Source organism: Anolis carolinensis, chromosome 2, assembly GCF_035594765.1.
Source record: "Anolis carolinensis isolate JA03-04 chromosome 2, rAnoCar3.1.pri, whole genome shotgun sequence".
NCBI lineage: Eukaryota > Metazoa > Chordata > Lepidosauria > Squamata > Dactyloidae > Anolis > Anolis carolinensis.
Genome location: NC_085842.1, coordinates 88,151,253 through 88,166,775, shown reverse-complemented (window position 1 = coordinate 88,166,775; position 15,523 = coordinate 88,151,253). Strand labels below are relative to the sequence as shown.

The window sequence follows — 15,523 nt, the reverse complement described above, 5'->3', positions numbered from 1 at the left end:
GGCTATTTGAGCCAAAAAACTGAATCAAAATCATACTGGAGTGGTTCTACACAATTTGCTGCCTCCTACCCGAATACCTTGTTCATTGGGAACAGGCTGCTAGTTGGACAAATCCAGTTTTGGGAAGTTTATCTTAGGAACATTTGCTGAGCCAAATTTTTCAAAGAAGTTAAAGCCAATTCTTACCTTCAACCACCTTCTGTATTTAGACATTTGGTGTACAAGTACAGTAGAGTCTCACTTATCCAAGCCAAATGGGCCAGCAGAAGCTTGGATAAGTGAATATCTTGGATAATAAGGAGGGATTAAGGAAAAGCCTATTAAACATCAAATTAGGTTATGATTTTACAAATTAAGCACCAAAACCTCATGTTATACAACAAATTTGACAGATAAAGTAGTTCAATACACAGTAATGTTATGTTGTAATTACTGTATTTACGAATTTAGCACCAAAATATCACAATATATTGAAAACATTAACTACAAAAATGGCTTGGATTATCCAGAGGCTTGGATAAGCGAGGCTTGGATTAGTGAGACTCTACTGTATCCACCAAATTAATACATACATGTTATTCTCAAACTACCTTTTCTGTAGTCCTGCTAGTTGTGGAAGTACAATGGGCAAGCGGCCCTCCAAACGTGGTTGGACTGCAACTGCCATCAGCCAATATAGCCAGTGGTGAGGAATGGTGGGAATAACAACAACAACAACAACAACTTTATTTTTATATCCCGCCTCCATCTCCCCACAGGAACTCGGCGCAGCTAACATGGGGCCAAGACCAGACAATCACAATAAAACAGTATAAAATACATACAGAATTGGAATTCAATATCTGGAGGATCATCTCTGCTTTGAAAGCACTTGTCGCTTTCTGTAATACAAACAGCCCCCATCTGCAGAAGAGTCCTCTAATTTCTAATTTTCTCCCCAATAATTTTTTTTCCATGTTGGATTCATGTTTCATTAATCCTGAATTTCCTCCAGTTCTCTTTTCCTAGTCTCACTTTTTATGTTGTTTATGTTGTTTTCCAATTTAGCTCTTCTGCTCAATTCTTTCAGCTGTTGTTCATTATGTTCCTTGGTTTCTGTCCCTGTGAGAATTACCCCTTTCATCCTTCATGTACCCATTTCCCCCAAATCCTTTCTTTCCTAGCTCATTCATCCTAACATATTTTCCCTTTCATGTTTTGCAGACTAATGTTTGTCATGGAAATGGGCAATGGGCATACTTAGCACCTTTATATTTCTAAAAAAAACTGACTTCAGTTTTGCAGAGACCCCAGATATTTGGACATTGCATACCATCTGAACAGCTTTTTAAAAGAATGAGAAGTGCACAGGACACAATAAAATTAATTGTATGGTTACTATGAATAGCAGGGACCTAAAGAATGGGGAAAAATAAAATTCTTGAAAATTGTGCTCCTTATATATTAGAAAACCCTCATAGGGAGAATCCCTCAACTGATGAAAATCTTCTCAGTTCAAGATTTACTCTGTGAATTTTGCTAGAGGGATGCTCTTCTTTGAACAGAAAATAGCATTTTCTGCATAGAAAATTTATGCAGAGAAATACTACTTTTTATGCATTAATACACTTCCTACATATAAAATATAGCATTCTGCACACCAAGAAAAATATGTAAATTTTGAACCAAATAAACCCCAATCTAAAAATAGCCATGGGTTTTCTAAGGCTTTCTCAGCGTGAGATGAAAGTAGTTCAAACTGCTTGCTGCTTTCTTTGTTGACTAAATTAGCAAATAATGTCATTTCTAGTCTGTGGATGAAATCTGTCTTCATTGAATTTTCTATACTTGCAGGTTTTGCCTGGACTCAGCCAAGCAGACCCGGCAGAAAGTGGCTGTGAACTGGACCAATTTCACCCTGAAGAAAACCACTTCGAGTGCAGCTCAGTGAGGTGTGCGGTGCATCCCTGGTATATGTGCAGGGCCCCACACTTCGCCTCCCCTCTCCCCAAACCCATAGACAGACACTTGACCTCACTGACCCCTTGGCTCTCATCTTCCTTCCCCTTCCCCAGGGCTCCCATACCTAGCCTATAGGTGGGGCCTGGATAGCCCCTGTGTCCCTCACCTCTCAGTGTTCGACGTTCGGGGAGTTCCTGACTGAGCCGCCCCAAGCCCAGGGGCAGTCTTGATCGGCCAAGGCCCAGCGTGGCACAGGGACCAGGCTGCACCCAATAAAGGACTTTTTAATTTTTTATTTTATTTAAAAAACCCAACTTTTCTGTTGTTTGTTCCGACTTTTCCTGGTTCCTGGGTGGTAAGGTGATGGCTCCCTTGGATGGAAGGCGGCTTCTACAGCAAGACAGCTGTGATGGAACCTGTGCCCTTGAGTGCTCACTTCAGGTCCACACAGTGGTTGTGGATTCACAGAAGGGCAGGAAGCATGTATGGAGCTACTGTGCACAGTGAATGGGGACTGCAACATCTGGTGTGAGCATCTTTATCTATCTGCTGGCACAATCAGGGGCTGAGCTTTTGGGTGTGATACAATTGTCATTCCACTTCTGGAAACCACATGTCTCATTCAGTTCTTGGCTGTGCTTTCCTCATTCGCAGGGAATGCTATCCTTGCAGCTGAAATGCTGTGCTATGCCATACCATGCAGTGTTTCCTCCAGGAATCTCCTTTCAGAGGAAGCAGTCTTACAAGCAGCCTTATAACCAGCAGTTTCATTTGCCTCCTGAAGAAATGAGAATTTTAGGCACATTCCAGAGCTGCTTAAGTTCACTTCCCATAAGACTACTAGCTTTCCAGTGGATATATCACTTCTATGTAGGCAACTTTGTCTACGTTGTCCACGGATGAGGAGTGCATACCTGTCTATTCTAGCAGAGAAACACAGCAGGACACTATCAAATGGCTGAAGGTTCCTGCAACAAAATAAACATGTTTGTGCTCCTCACACATGACCACGTATGTGTTATTTCCTACAAGGAAGTGATATCTCCATGGGAAAGTAATCTTTTGTTGTATTTGACATAATTCTGCATGTTAGCACTGGAAGAATCTAAGCTGGCTCCTCAGATGAAATGAATAGTAGTGCTGTACTACATGGGCAACACACTCTCAAAGTCTATTTTTCCAGAACTAAAATTTCCCCAAACACTGCTGAAACTGTGATAAACAGTGCCACTCCCCATACCTGAAAGGGGGTTATTCTGTCAGATTTAAATGAGGTTTCTTAGTTTGCCATGGAGTTTTTCCTTTAACAGTGTGACTCCAGAAGTGATGCAGCCTTTGGTAGTAGGAAAGAGGATGAGTTGGTCCCCTCCCCATTTCATCACCTTTTTGCAAATTCAAGCCCTGCTCTTAAGACTTGTTTCTTCTCTCACTGGAATATCCTGCAACATAATATCTTCTTTTCTAGGATGACAGTAGGATGGACAATCCTCAGCTGTGTCTTCATAGCAATTTGGTTCCTGCTACTGCAAATGGACTCCTTTGTCTTAGACACCCATAGCAGCCTCAACCAAATCCTTTTGTTGTTATACAATGACTGCAATATGTATTGAACACAACTCATTGGAAGAAAATATCAATGACATGACCCCTTTACATCTCTAAATGATCGCAAATATGGGGGAAGGAAAGAAGGGCACTGGTATACCTATAGCAAAAATCTAGACTATCCTATTGTCTTACCATAGACCTGTTCTATTGCAGTTGAGCCCATGCAGTTGACTTCCATATATGTGCACCTTTCCTCTTAGAACAGTATTGGGGAAATCTGTACTCTTCTAGATATTGTTGGATTCCACTCCTAGTTAACCTGGGCCAGCATGGTCACTGCTGAGGGACTATTGAAATAGTAATATTTGGAAGACTACAAGTCACCCAACCCTTTCTTAAAGTAATGGCAGCAGTGGGAACTTAGGTTTAGATGCTGCTGGCCTTAATTGCACTCTCCAGAATTACCCCAACACCCACTAATTCTAACAGCCCCACTAGGCCAATCCAGATTATCATTTTTCCATTGTGCGATATGGATGATCCTGTCATACCAACTTGGCATCTGCCTTTCCGTTTCCATGGTTTCAGCTGGAGTACTGAGGATGGCACACTAACTTTAGCCAAAACTTTACCTGTGCAACATTTCTGATCATTTCTCACACATATGTGACAACCATGGCCCCAGCAGCAAGGTGCTGTGGTGGTTTGATTGTGACTGCTGGGTCTGCCTAGGTTTGCTCTCCACGGATCATGACTATGTTTGGCACCTATTCTACTAGGTCGATATCTGACACAACAGCCTTTCTGGGATTCTTATTTCTCTACTTTTTGATACTGTGAAATCTTTCGTGCTGAAAGATAAACTGGCATTTGGACAGAGAATGACTTAAGTGTTCTGTATAATTGCTGTCCATGGCTAGCACTGGCACAGGAGAGAACCTGCCTTGGAATTAGACCAGCAGCAGCAGCTGTGAGAGCTGCCAATCCATGCAGTCTACTATGGTGCTTGACCCCCCCCCCCCCCTCAATTTCTATCCTGCTATGGCCGCCTCTTTGCTACTGAAGCACTTTACAGCCTCAAACTCCTGTCCTAATATTAACCTTAACATTAAGGGATCATGTTTATTTATACCCTGCTTTTTCTCTGCAAGGAGACAAAGGGATGCCGATTTCTAGTCACCACATGAGATTTTATATACTAGAGCTCTATATATTTCAAATTATTTCCCATTTGCAACACTGAGTGTGCATGACCAGTGCATCTGTTCTTGGTAAAGCTAATTATTGCTCCAGTAGACTATTCTATTGGGGGGGGGGGGGGTTGCTAATTAAGCGGTCTCACAACCTCCAATCAGGTACATTACCAGCTAGAAATGGAATGCAGGTCTTCTAGTGCAATTTTATTAGATATTACATTTGAATAGGTGGTTGGTATAATAGCAGGAGGGGAGAAGAGATGGAAAGCATCTTCTTAGCTACTGCCTTCAGCTATGTGCCCAACAGGTAGGATGAAACAACAAAGCCAGAATCCCATTAGTTTCATCTGCTCTATTAGTATGGCAAGTTCAGTTTATTTCATCCTTGCTAGCTCCTTTCATATTGTAAAATATTATTGTCCCTAGCATAAGTTTCAGTAGGTAAGCAACCCTAGTATTCCCTTTGATCTGTATTGCTTCGATGACAGTGATTTACCAGAACCTTGCAGAGGTATAATTAAGTACCGTGTTTCCCCGAAAATAAGGCAGTGTCTTATATTAATTTTTGCTCCCAAAGATGTGCTAGGTCTTATTTTCAGGGGATGTCTTATTTTTCCATGAAGAAGAATTCACATTTATTGTTGAACAAAAAAAATGAACATTTATTATATACTGTGCAGTAGTTGTCATCACAAACCAGCATAACCAGACAAACTGTGAATACTATCAAGAATTTGTTACTAGCAATATTTCCATATACAACACTCTATGGTATATACATATACCGATCCTGCATGCTCTGGTGTTCTGTTCATTGGGCATGCTTCCAAACAAAAACTTTGCTGGGTCTTACTTTCAGGGGAGGCCTTATATTTAGCAATTCAGCAAAACCTCTACTAGGTCTTATTTTCTGGGGATGTCTTATTTTAGGGGAAACAGGGTATGTGGAAGATGAGAAAATATTTTGTAACCCAAACAAACCAAAAACACACAGCTTCAAGAAAACTCGAATGACCCAAACTCATCATCTGAAAGATCACTGCACAGGGACTCTGAAAATGAGATAGATACAGGAGAATTGATACCGGTTCAAGGAAACATAACTGGAGCAATGAAGAAGGGACCAATTGATCTAAAAAAAACAGATCAACTTAACTATTTCAATCAGCCATCCACTCTAGCTCACCAGCATTTGGCAGCCAGACAAATGCCTCTGGGAAGATGACAAGTCAGGCATGAAGGCAATAAGGCTTATGTTGAGAATTCTCCACACTCAGATAAATATGCTGCCTCAGAATGTGGAATCATCATGGAACTTACGCTGAATGAACCTGCAGGAATTTTTAAAAGATAAAACTAGCCTAACTAGTTCTGGAACTGAATCCAGTTGCTTTTTTTTACCATATGGAATTGCCTTCATCTTTTGTGAACATGCAACCAATCTATTTCATCCACCTCAGATATCATAAGTGTAAGAAAACCCGAGAAGGTAGCTTCTCTGTTCATGTTGTCAATACTTTTCTAAAATTAGACTTCTATCATGTCACCATAATCTCATTATGTGTTTTATTAGCCTAGGTGTAATCTTATACCTATTTTCCTGAGTCCCACTGAACTCACTAGAACATCTGTGTAGACATATATAGGGATGCACTGTCTCCCTCCACCTATGATCATTTTTTATTTTCTCACTCCATGATCAGTATCACAAATACGATACTGTTACAGTAGTGTAGGGACACTTGCTGTTTATTTTTAGTTTCCTTCTTGATAATTCTTTTCATTACTAAAACATTATTACCCAAAACAAATAGAAGTGATAACTTTCTATCACTCTTCCAAGTTCTCTTTGCCTATTTCCTTTTAGAAATCTAGACTACATGAAGTTAGGATTTTATCTTGGCCCTAATGTTCACAAGTCCATATTTTTTCAGATTGGATTTCACTGTCATGCTGTTGTATATTCAGCCAGTTTGGAAGTAACTTTGGAAAAGTTTCTACTTTGTTTTGGGGAATATGTCACCCTGCATAATTCATCCCTATGCAGTTAGAAATTGTATTGTATACAGTGCAACATGCTCACTAATAACTACATTTAGGATCTTGTCATGCACCCATATAGCAGCTCTGTCCAGACATCTACTCAGGAAATGTCATTATCGGATCTTATCACATTACTCTATTAGAGGTACTTTCATTTGCTCATCCTCTAATGCAATGTTTCCCAAACTCTGGTCTTCAAGGTGTTTTGGACTTCATCCCTGAGCCAAAAAGGTAACGGCGCTCCATGCAGTCATGCCGGCCACATGACCTGGAGATGTCTATGGACAACGCCAGCTCTTTGGCTTAGAAATGGAGATGAGCACCAAGCCTCAGAGTCGGTCACGACTGGACTTAACGTCAGGGGAAACCTTTACCTTTACCTTTACTAGATTTTGGGAACAAACCACTGCTTTAATGTGAAATATGCCGTTCTCTGTCAACAGTTCCCTTAAGCACTCTGTATTGAGTAAACAGGCTACTCTGTGCCAGAAGATAAGTATCATAAACCAGATACTAGAAATGGGAATACATAAAAACTAGTTCTAGGACACTTCCGTTTTCCTGGGAATTTCCTGGGACCTCAGAACTACAAAGGAAAATTGGAAAGAGAAACAGTAGAATTGGAATATATCCACTAACTCCAGTCCATTGACAATGGGTTGAACAGAGACAATGGTTTTCTGGCACACAGGACATATTATAACCCCAGCCTCATGAGGGTCCTCTTGCCCAGTTTATCACACCTCCTTTCCGATCGGCAGCCAGCATCATACAATATTCCAATAGCTCATTCCACCATCTATATGGTTATCAACTCACCCTAGCATTAGGCAGTAGGCAACTCAATATCAGTTGCTAAAATTGAACTTTTTGCCTGCCACCATAGCCACAACTTTTCTATTCACACATACAACCTAGTCATTCATAGCTATAAAGGTTTGTTCCCAGGCACTTCACTTCATGTATCAGATAAAATACACTTAAGTCTATGAAAGCTTATACTACTGATGTCTTCTTCTGTATCAAAATTTTGCACGATCCTTTTGCATACTGATCCAGATTAACACAGCTATATCTTTGAATTCTACATTTAGGACAATTGCCTTAATCTCTGCAAATTATAAACACAAGTCTCTAAGTCTAATTTCTGGTACAGTAAATGTAGTAAAATATGCTTTTAGAAGTAGAAATACATCAGTTTCAGTGCTGGTGTAACTTCTATAGACAGCATAAGATTGCTACATGCCTTATTTAATAAGTTTATCATCACCCCTCTCGTTTCAGTTTTCAAGGCAATTTACAATTTCTAAGTAGTAAAGAAAGTGTATTTGCATAAACTAAAACCAGAAAATGGCAAAAGCTATTTTAATTGTATGTGCTAAGAAACACAGTCTGAAATTGATGCTTAAAAAATGACAAGATCTGAGAAAATGTGAAGTTCCAAAACCATAGTTCCAATTAACAGAGGTCATATCTCCACTCACAAAAATACCTTTGGAAGATATCTCTGGACTCAGAGAAAGGATTCAACTAAGGATCATAAGTAAGAAAGGTTCAGCCAGAGAGGAGGGTAACTGATAGTTTAAGGCTAGAGAAGCCTCCAGAGCCTAGTGGACAGCAACATACATCAACCTTCACCATTGGTTATGTTGGCTGCAGCTGATTTGATCTGCAATCCATCAATATTTGGAGCACATGATCAGCCCGTCCCTAATGTTGGGCTTTTAATATAAGACTTTGAACAATGTATAAAACCAAATTAACAGGTAACAACTATTTTTCAACAAGACTGCCCTATTTTGAACCGGATGAAATTTTCATGCATTTCAAGAAGAGACCCATGTTCAACATGTTGCATGTAAATGTGTTCATGTAAATGAACACAGGTAACCAGAGCTGGATCTACAAATATATCTGACCTCTGAAATCCATCACCGGGAGAGGACAACCTCCATTGCCAACTCCAAGGTTGTTGCTTTTTTATTTTTAGAACATCCACTACTGCACCTGGATCTCAATAAAAGGAGCAGAGGGACTATCAATGATACTTTCATTCCAAATCCTTAGCACCACTCAAAAGCTTCATGTCGGTGTTAAACAGCATGGAATATTGTTTGTACGTTAATTTAAATAGAACCACACAGGATTCAGTAACGCAGAAGCACAGAGCAGAAGACATACAGTCATGAAAGAACAGTGCTTCACTCCTATACAGATGATCCAAAAAGACATTATGTTTAATATTTTGCATGCTACAGTCTCATACTTGATAAATAATCTAAGCACATGGATTCTTAAAACATAGCCAGTGAAATTCTTAATATCAATGCTTGGTTTTGATATTATGGAACTATTTTCAGCGTGTAAAATTATCTTAACTTGACTGTTCCTCTTGATCATAGCTACAACAAAACAGGATAGCCATTTAAAAAAACCCACTCAGTGGGGATCTGCATACAAACGTATTTTGCACTTCAGTGCTAGCAAACTACAGTATGCTTGTGCTGGGGTTATGCGATATTGCTACCTGCCATGATAGAGACAGCACCCCAGGGGGTGCTGACATAATCGTTTTTGGGTAACCAAGAGTGGCATGAGCACAGTATGTTATATACCGCTCTCATTGAAGGGGAGCATGAGATCACTTAACAGGCATAAGTGTTGTTGCTGGGCATGCAGAGCCTGTGCCTCAAATCTCACCCAGCCTCCAACTATGTGAATATTGCTTCCACCAGTTGTTGTTGTTGTTGTTTTGTTGCTGTTGTTTTTGTGCTGGGGAAAGGCAAGGATGTCCTGTAGAGCATTCAGGGGCCTTGCAACCAACTCAAGAAAAGGCAGCCAGCAAGGAGGGGGGACACATCTAGAGGAAGAAGACAAGCTTCTTCTTTCCAAGACATTTCCTACAGCACTAAGTTTGACCTATCTCCCTTTGTATCTCTGCAATCAAGCTCTCAGATGTCCTCCAAATCTGGCATCCTATCTTTCCTCTTTTTCTGCCCAAACTTACAATCAGGTTAGGCAATTCACTGCTACAAGATATCACAAGCATCCCAACTAATTTTTAGAAAGGAATTAGAATCATAGAATCACGAGGTTATATGAAACCACATGAGCCATGCTGTCCAAACCCCTGCCATGCAGGAAAAGCACAATCAAAGCACCCCTGACAGATGGCCATCCAACCTTTGTTTAAAAGTCTTTAAAGAGGGAGCCTCTACCACATTCCGAGATAGAGACTTCCACTTTTAAACAGCTCTTCTGGTCAGGAAGTTCTTCCTAATGTTCAAATGTAATCTCCTTTCACGTAATTTGAACCCATTGATCTCAGTCAGAAAACAAGCCTGTTCTGTCTTCCAAAGGACATCCTTTCAAATATTTAAACATGGCTATCATTTCTCCTCTCAACCTTCTCTTCTGCAGGCTACACATACCCAGCTCTGTAAGCAACTCCTTACAGGGCATGGTTTCCAGACCTTTGATTATTTTAGTCACTCTCTTCTGGACACGTTCCAGACATTAGACGTACTTATGGAGGACTGTCAGGTTCATTCCTAAGGTGAGATGAGTAGTTACATTCCCGCTGGCTGTGATGACGACCAAAGGATCTGGAGCCTGAAATACTTCATTTATTTTAATTTTCTAACCCCTTTCCCCAGATATCCTTTTAACCCAAGTATTCTATAACTTCAACTTTCCCTTTCCATTTTGCCCAACCCTCTACAAATAAAGACATATGCAGAGGTCCTACCTTTAAATGTTGTGCAAAACAGCAGTTATGAAATCCTTAGCTTCATTCATCTTTCCAAGCTCTGCAACCCTTTCTTTGTTGTTGTGTGTGGAAGTCGTTATGGTGACCCTATCTAAGGCAAACCTATCACAGATTTTCTTGGCACCATTTGTACAGAGGTATTTTATGCTGCCTTCCTCTGAGTGTGTGACTTGCCCAAGATCACCATGGGAGTTTCCATGGCCAAGCAGGGATTAAAATCCTCCAGGGTTATTTAGACCAATTCTCAAGTCACTACACTATGCTGGTTTTCTGCCTTTCCTTACACTGCTGTTAAAGGTATAAGAGCCTTATTTTCCTTGTTCTTTGGTCACCTTTCCTGAGTGCAGCCCTCCAAACATGCCCATTTTCTTCTCTGTTCCTTTATTTGCTTCCCCACAGTTTCTCTTCTGTATAGGTTATGTATAAAAACAGTCCAGCGAAATTGACAGTTACATTGCACTTTAAATTTGAACAGCATTCCAGAAGAATCAAACTACAAACCACATGCAAATGAATATAAAGAAACCTTGACTTTTTGAAAACTTAAAAGCAGATTATAAGAAGACAACAATTTTTGAGCTGTGGATTAATGAGCAAGCAATTATTTCTACTAAGTAACACATTTAAAAGTGATATATTTCAGGCTAAAAACATCTGTTGAAATGAATCCACATGCTAAGAAAATACCTCAACTTTAAAGACATAGCGTCAGAGGATGTTTTTTGTACCATGTGGCACCTAGACTACTGCACAAGTAAAAAAAAAAACTTTTTGAAAATGCCATTAAAACTTTGCACCCTGGTATTTGTGTGTAGGAAAAGGGAGCAATTTCATAAGGGATTTTAATTCTTGCATACCTTTAAAAAGGTTTGGAGGGGTATTTGCTTTTTCTGTCATCCAAGGTATGACATACTTTTCCCTGTTGCAAATCTAGCTGTGATTTAGGGAATGTATGATTATTACGGATAATTAAAAAGGAAATTTCATTTAATGTAGGGTCTCTGCAGGAAATAAAAAGAGTGATACGGGAAACCTGACTAGCCCGGAGTTCTGTTCATATAGTAGCCAACTGATCTGGGGTGATCTGAAGGTGGGGTGCAAATGAATTCAAGAGTTTTATGATCTAGATGAGAAACTAATTGGTTTGCCTTCTTTCAATTTATTCTAGTGCTGCATTTACATAAAAATTAGTATATTAACAATCTCTAATTTTAATCCTTCTGCAAATGATGAAATACATAGTCTCCAGGCAATCTTTTGGACCCATTTCACAAATCATTTTAAGTACCTAACTATGGTAATAGGTACTAAAAAGGGCAGCTTTCTTAAAATCACCTGTCAGTTCAGATGAACATTTAGAATCTACAATGATACTTTGAGTTGAGTTAAATTTGCTCAGTGACTGAGCTCTTAACTCAAATCACTCTTATCTCAAAGTGAACTTTCCCATTGAAGTGCTATTAATCCATTCCGGCCCCCTGGACACCTCCCCCCCATTTTTGTTACATTTTTGTTAAATAAGATAATGTAGTTTATAAACAACAAATAATGTATACATGCGCATTCACATGGAATAATAAAAGAAAGATCAAGTTTAAAATGGTAGCGTTGCGGAATTTCGTTTGGACGTGGGTGAAGAAAGCAGACTGACAGCAAGCACAAGCACAAAGTTGTGGCGAGGAAGCACATCTGAGGCAACAAAATGTTTGTTGGCCACTGTAACAGAAAGGCAAAACTTTCACTTTAAAGATCAACTTTAAAATGGTAGAAGTACAAAGTTGTGGCATGGAAGCACAAAGTGAAGAGGCAGAAGCATCATTTTCTTCATCCTGTACTCATTCCATAACCCCCTCCCTTTCTTCATGAAACCAAACATACCAGGAATAAAAACCACACAAAATCAACTAATCCAAAGTTCCTCAAAGCGGACAAGAGCAGAGTGGACAGCAATCTCCCAAAGCAGACAAGAGTATGAGGAACAAAGGCTTCTCCCTTGAAGTCCTAAAGCTCTGTACTCTGGCGCTGGCGCTCCCTCTGGCACTGGTTCTTAACTCAAAATGCTGCTCATATGTCAAAGCAAAGCTTGGGCTGAGGGACAGCTCTTAACTCAAAATGCTCTTAAGTTGGGAGGCTCTTAAATTGAGGTTCCACTGTACATAGTTCTGCCCACCCAGTTCCATGAGCTTTCCCTTTCAGAAACAGCTGTCAAGCTATCAAGCCTAAGGAAAGTCCTTACCAATGAGAAGGAAAGGAGAAGCAACTGAGACCATGAAGTGCCTGGACTCAGCTGCAGGAAGGGAGAAACAAGGGCATCTGTGTAGATGTGGTGCATCCTCATTTTCTTTTCCTTTCCTTTCCTTCCTTCCTACCTACCTTCCTTCCTTTCTTTCAGGGCTCGGCAGATGAAGCAAAGGAAGGAGGTTCTGAGATCGAGTCCCATTCCCAAAGTTACATATGTGCATGCAAGCCACAGCATGAAATGTCTGGAAAAGAGCCCCCATCTTATCCCAATTATGTTACTTTCCAATCAAGCCCACTTGCATTTGTGCCACCTAATGAACATTAAGAAAGTGCTCACAGATGATTTACATCACTTTAAAGTAGGCAATGCAGACAATGAAACAGCTCAAGATTTTCCATTGCTTTGCTCAATCATTATCAGAATGGGGACTACAGTCAAGTAGTCAGAAGATTAAGAATTCAAAGGGCAGATATGAAGAAACTAGGCAAGATCCAGAAGTGCAAAGCTATAGGCTTTTAAGCAGACACTGGATGGCCATCTGTGGGGGGTGCTTTGTGCTTTTCTTGCATGGCAGGCAGGCCCGTAGCCAGGATTTTGATTTTTTTTTTGGGGGGGGGGGGCGAGTCTGAGTGAGAGAGGATTTACCCTAGCAAACCTTTTGTATCGTTATACCAATATCCCTATGCATATGGGATATATTGAGCATGGTGATCAGATCATAATATGAATAAACCTAACAGTTTAAATAATACAAGTAAGGCCTTCTCCCGGACCATCCTGAGAATTTCGGGGGGAGGGGGCTGAAGCTCCAGAGCCCCCCCCCCCCCCAATCTACATGCCTGATGGCAGGAGATTGGACAGGATGGTCCCTGTGGTCTCTTCCAACTATACAATTCTATGACTCTAGATAGCAAATGCCCACAAAAGGATATGAAGGACAGCTTTTAATGTGCACCAGTGATTTGTGTCATCACTCCCCACTCCCCTTAATTTCCTATGTAATCCTCTGCACGGCAAAACTACTTTCTTCAATAGCGGTTTGAAACTGCATTCAACGGCCAGTGTAGATATACTCTGATGTGCACCTGAGGATTGGCAGAGTTCAGTTATAGCAGGCATGTCAAACCACTGGCTGTTAGAAATTTAAGTCCAAAACATGTGAGGGCCGAAGCTGCCCATATTGGAGTTATCAGCTCTTTAACCAATTTTAAGGGCAGGGAGAAAAAATAGAAAAAGGGCAAATTTCAATCTGAATGCAAAATGAATGCCTGACATTTTGATCTACTATACCTTAAAACTGCAAGAAGATCCAACCAGTCCATCATCCAGGAAATAATGCCCAGCTGCTCACTGGAGGGAAGGATATTAGAGGCAAAGTTGAAGTATTTTGGCCACATCATGAGAAGACAGGAAAGCTTGGAAAAGATCACGATGCTGGGGAAAATGGGGGGGGGGGGGGGGGGAAGGAAGAGAGGCCGGCCAAGGGCGAGATGGATGGACGGTATCCTTGGAGTGAGTGGGTTGACCTTGAAGGAACTGGGGGCGGTGACGGCCGACAGGGAGCTCTGGCGTGGGCTGGTCCATGAGGTCACGAAGAGTCGGAAACGACTATGCGATTGAGCAGCAGCAGCATACTTTAAAACCAGGCATCCTCAACCTGTGGCCTTCTAGCTACTTGGGCCTTCAACTCCTAGAATCCCTAAACAGTTTGTTCAATGTTCTGAGTATTGTTCTTTATTTACTGTCCTGATTTTAGAGTTTTTTTTAATACTGATAGCCAGATTTTGTTCATTTTCATGGTTTTCTCCTTTCTCCTTTCTGTTGAAATTGTCCACATGCTTTTGGATTTCAATGGCTTCTCTGTGTAATCTGACATAGTCATTGTTGGAGTGGTTCAGTATTTCTGTGTTCTCAAATAACACAGCATATTCAATGGTCAGGAATTCTGAGAGCTGGGGGCCCAAGCAGCTTGAGGGCTGCAGGTTGAGGATGCCTGGTTTTAAGATATTGTAGATCTTACCATGTCTACAGTCTTACCACAAAAGCAATGACAAAACAATGAATGGAATATTACAAAAATGAATAAATTAAAAGTAAAAAGTAATGCAACAGGTCAAGCAAAATGGGAAAATATGTACAGTAGGTTCTTGTTATACACTGGAATTAGGTTCCAGGACCTCATGTGGATACCCAAACCTGTGAATGCTCAAGTCCCATTTAATAGTAAAATGGGGGAGGGGATCCTTATAAAAAATGACAGACAGCTCAAATGAATGCTGGGGGAAGTGTGAGGATCTGTGAAATGATGGGAAGTATCAGTAGCATATGTCTGCACATTACTGTACAGTAAAATCAAGATTTACTTTTTGGATTTTTTTTCAGAATTTTTTATTCAGAATTTGTAGACACAGAACTGATGGATACAGTCCAATCTTAATATTAAGCGAATGCAAAGATATCTGTAATATCTCCCAATAAACCATTTATTTCTATTACATTACTTTAAAAGCAAAAGCTGTGGAAATGTGTTAGAAGATACAGAATCATATCCATAACACTCTCAAAATAAAATTCAAGGCCAACTATATCTACCAAGTTGGTTGTTTGCCTTTGGCTCTCACGCTCCCAAGGGCAATTACAAGAAGCTCAGAGATTCACTTCGAAGGAAACAGCAGCTCCCAGGCTTTCTTTAAAATACATAGTAGTCAGCACCTTTAACAGGCCATTCAAAACCACCGTTCCTGGGCACGTGTAGTCAAGCTCATCTTTGTATGAACTGAAGAA

General features: G+C 40.4%; 1 protein-coding gene across 2 annotated transcripts in view; it reads left to right on the top strand.

The window, feature by feature from the left end:
• fam193b (family with sequence similarity 193 member B) overlaps positions 1–2,234 on the top strand; it is a 44,614-nt gene extending 42,380 nt beyond the window's left edge. For both annotated transcript variants that reach the window (XM_062970177.1, XM_062970176.1), the window contains one exon: positions 1,834–2,234. In XM_062970177.1, coding sequence (XP_062826247.1) covers positions 1,834–1,930 — 97 coding nt within the window. In that variant the 3' untranslated portion in view covers positions 1,931–2,234. The remainder of the gene's footprint in view (positions 1–1,833) is intronic.
• Positions 2,235–15,523: the final 13,289 nt, after the last annotated feature.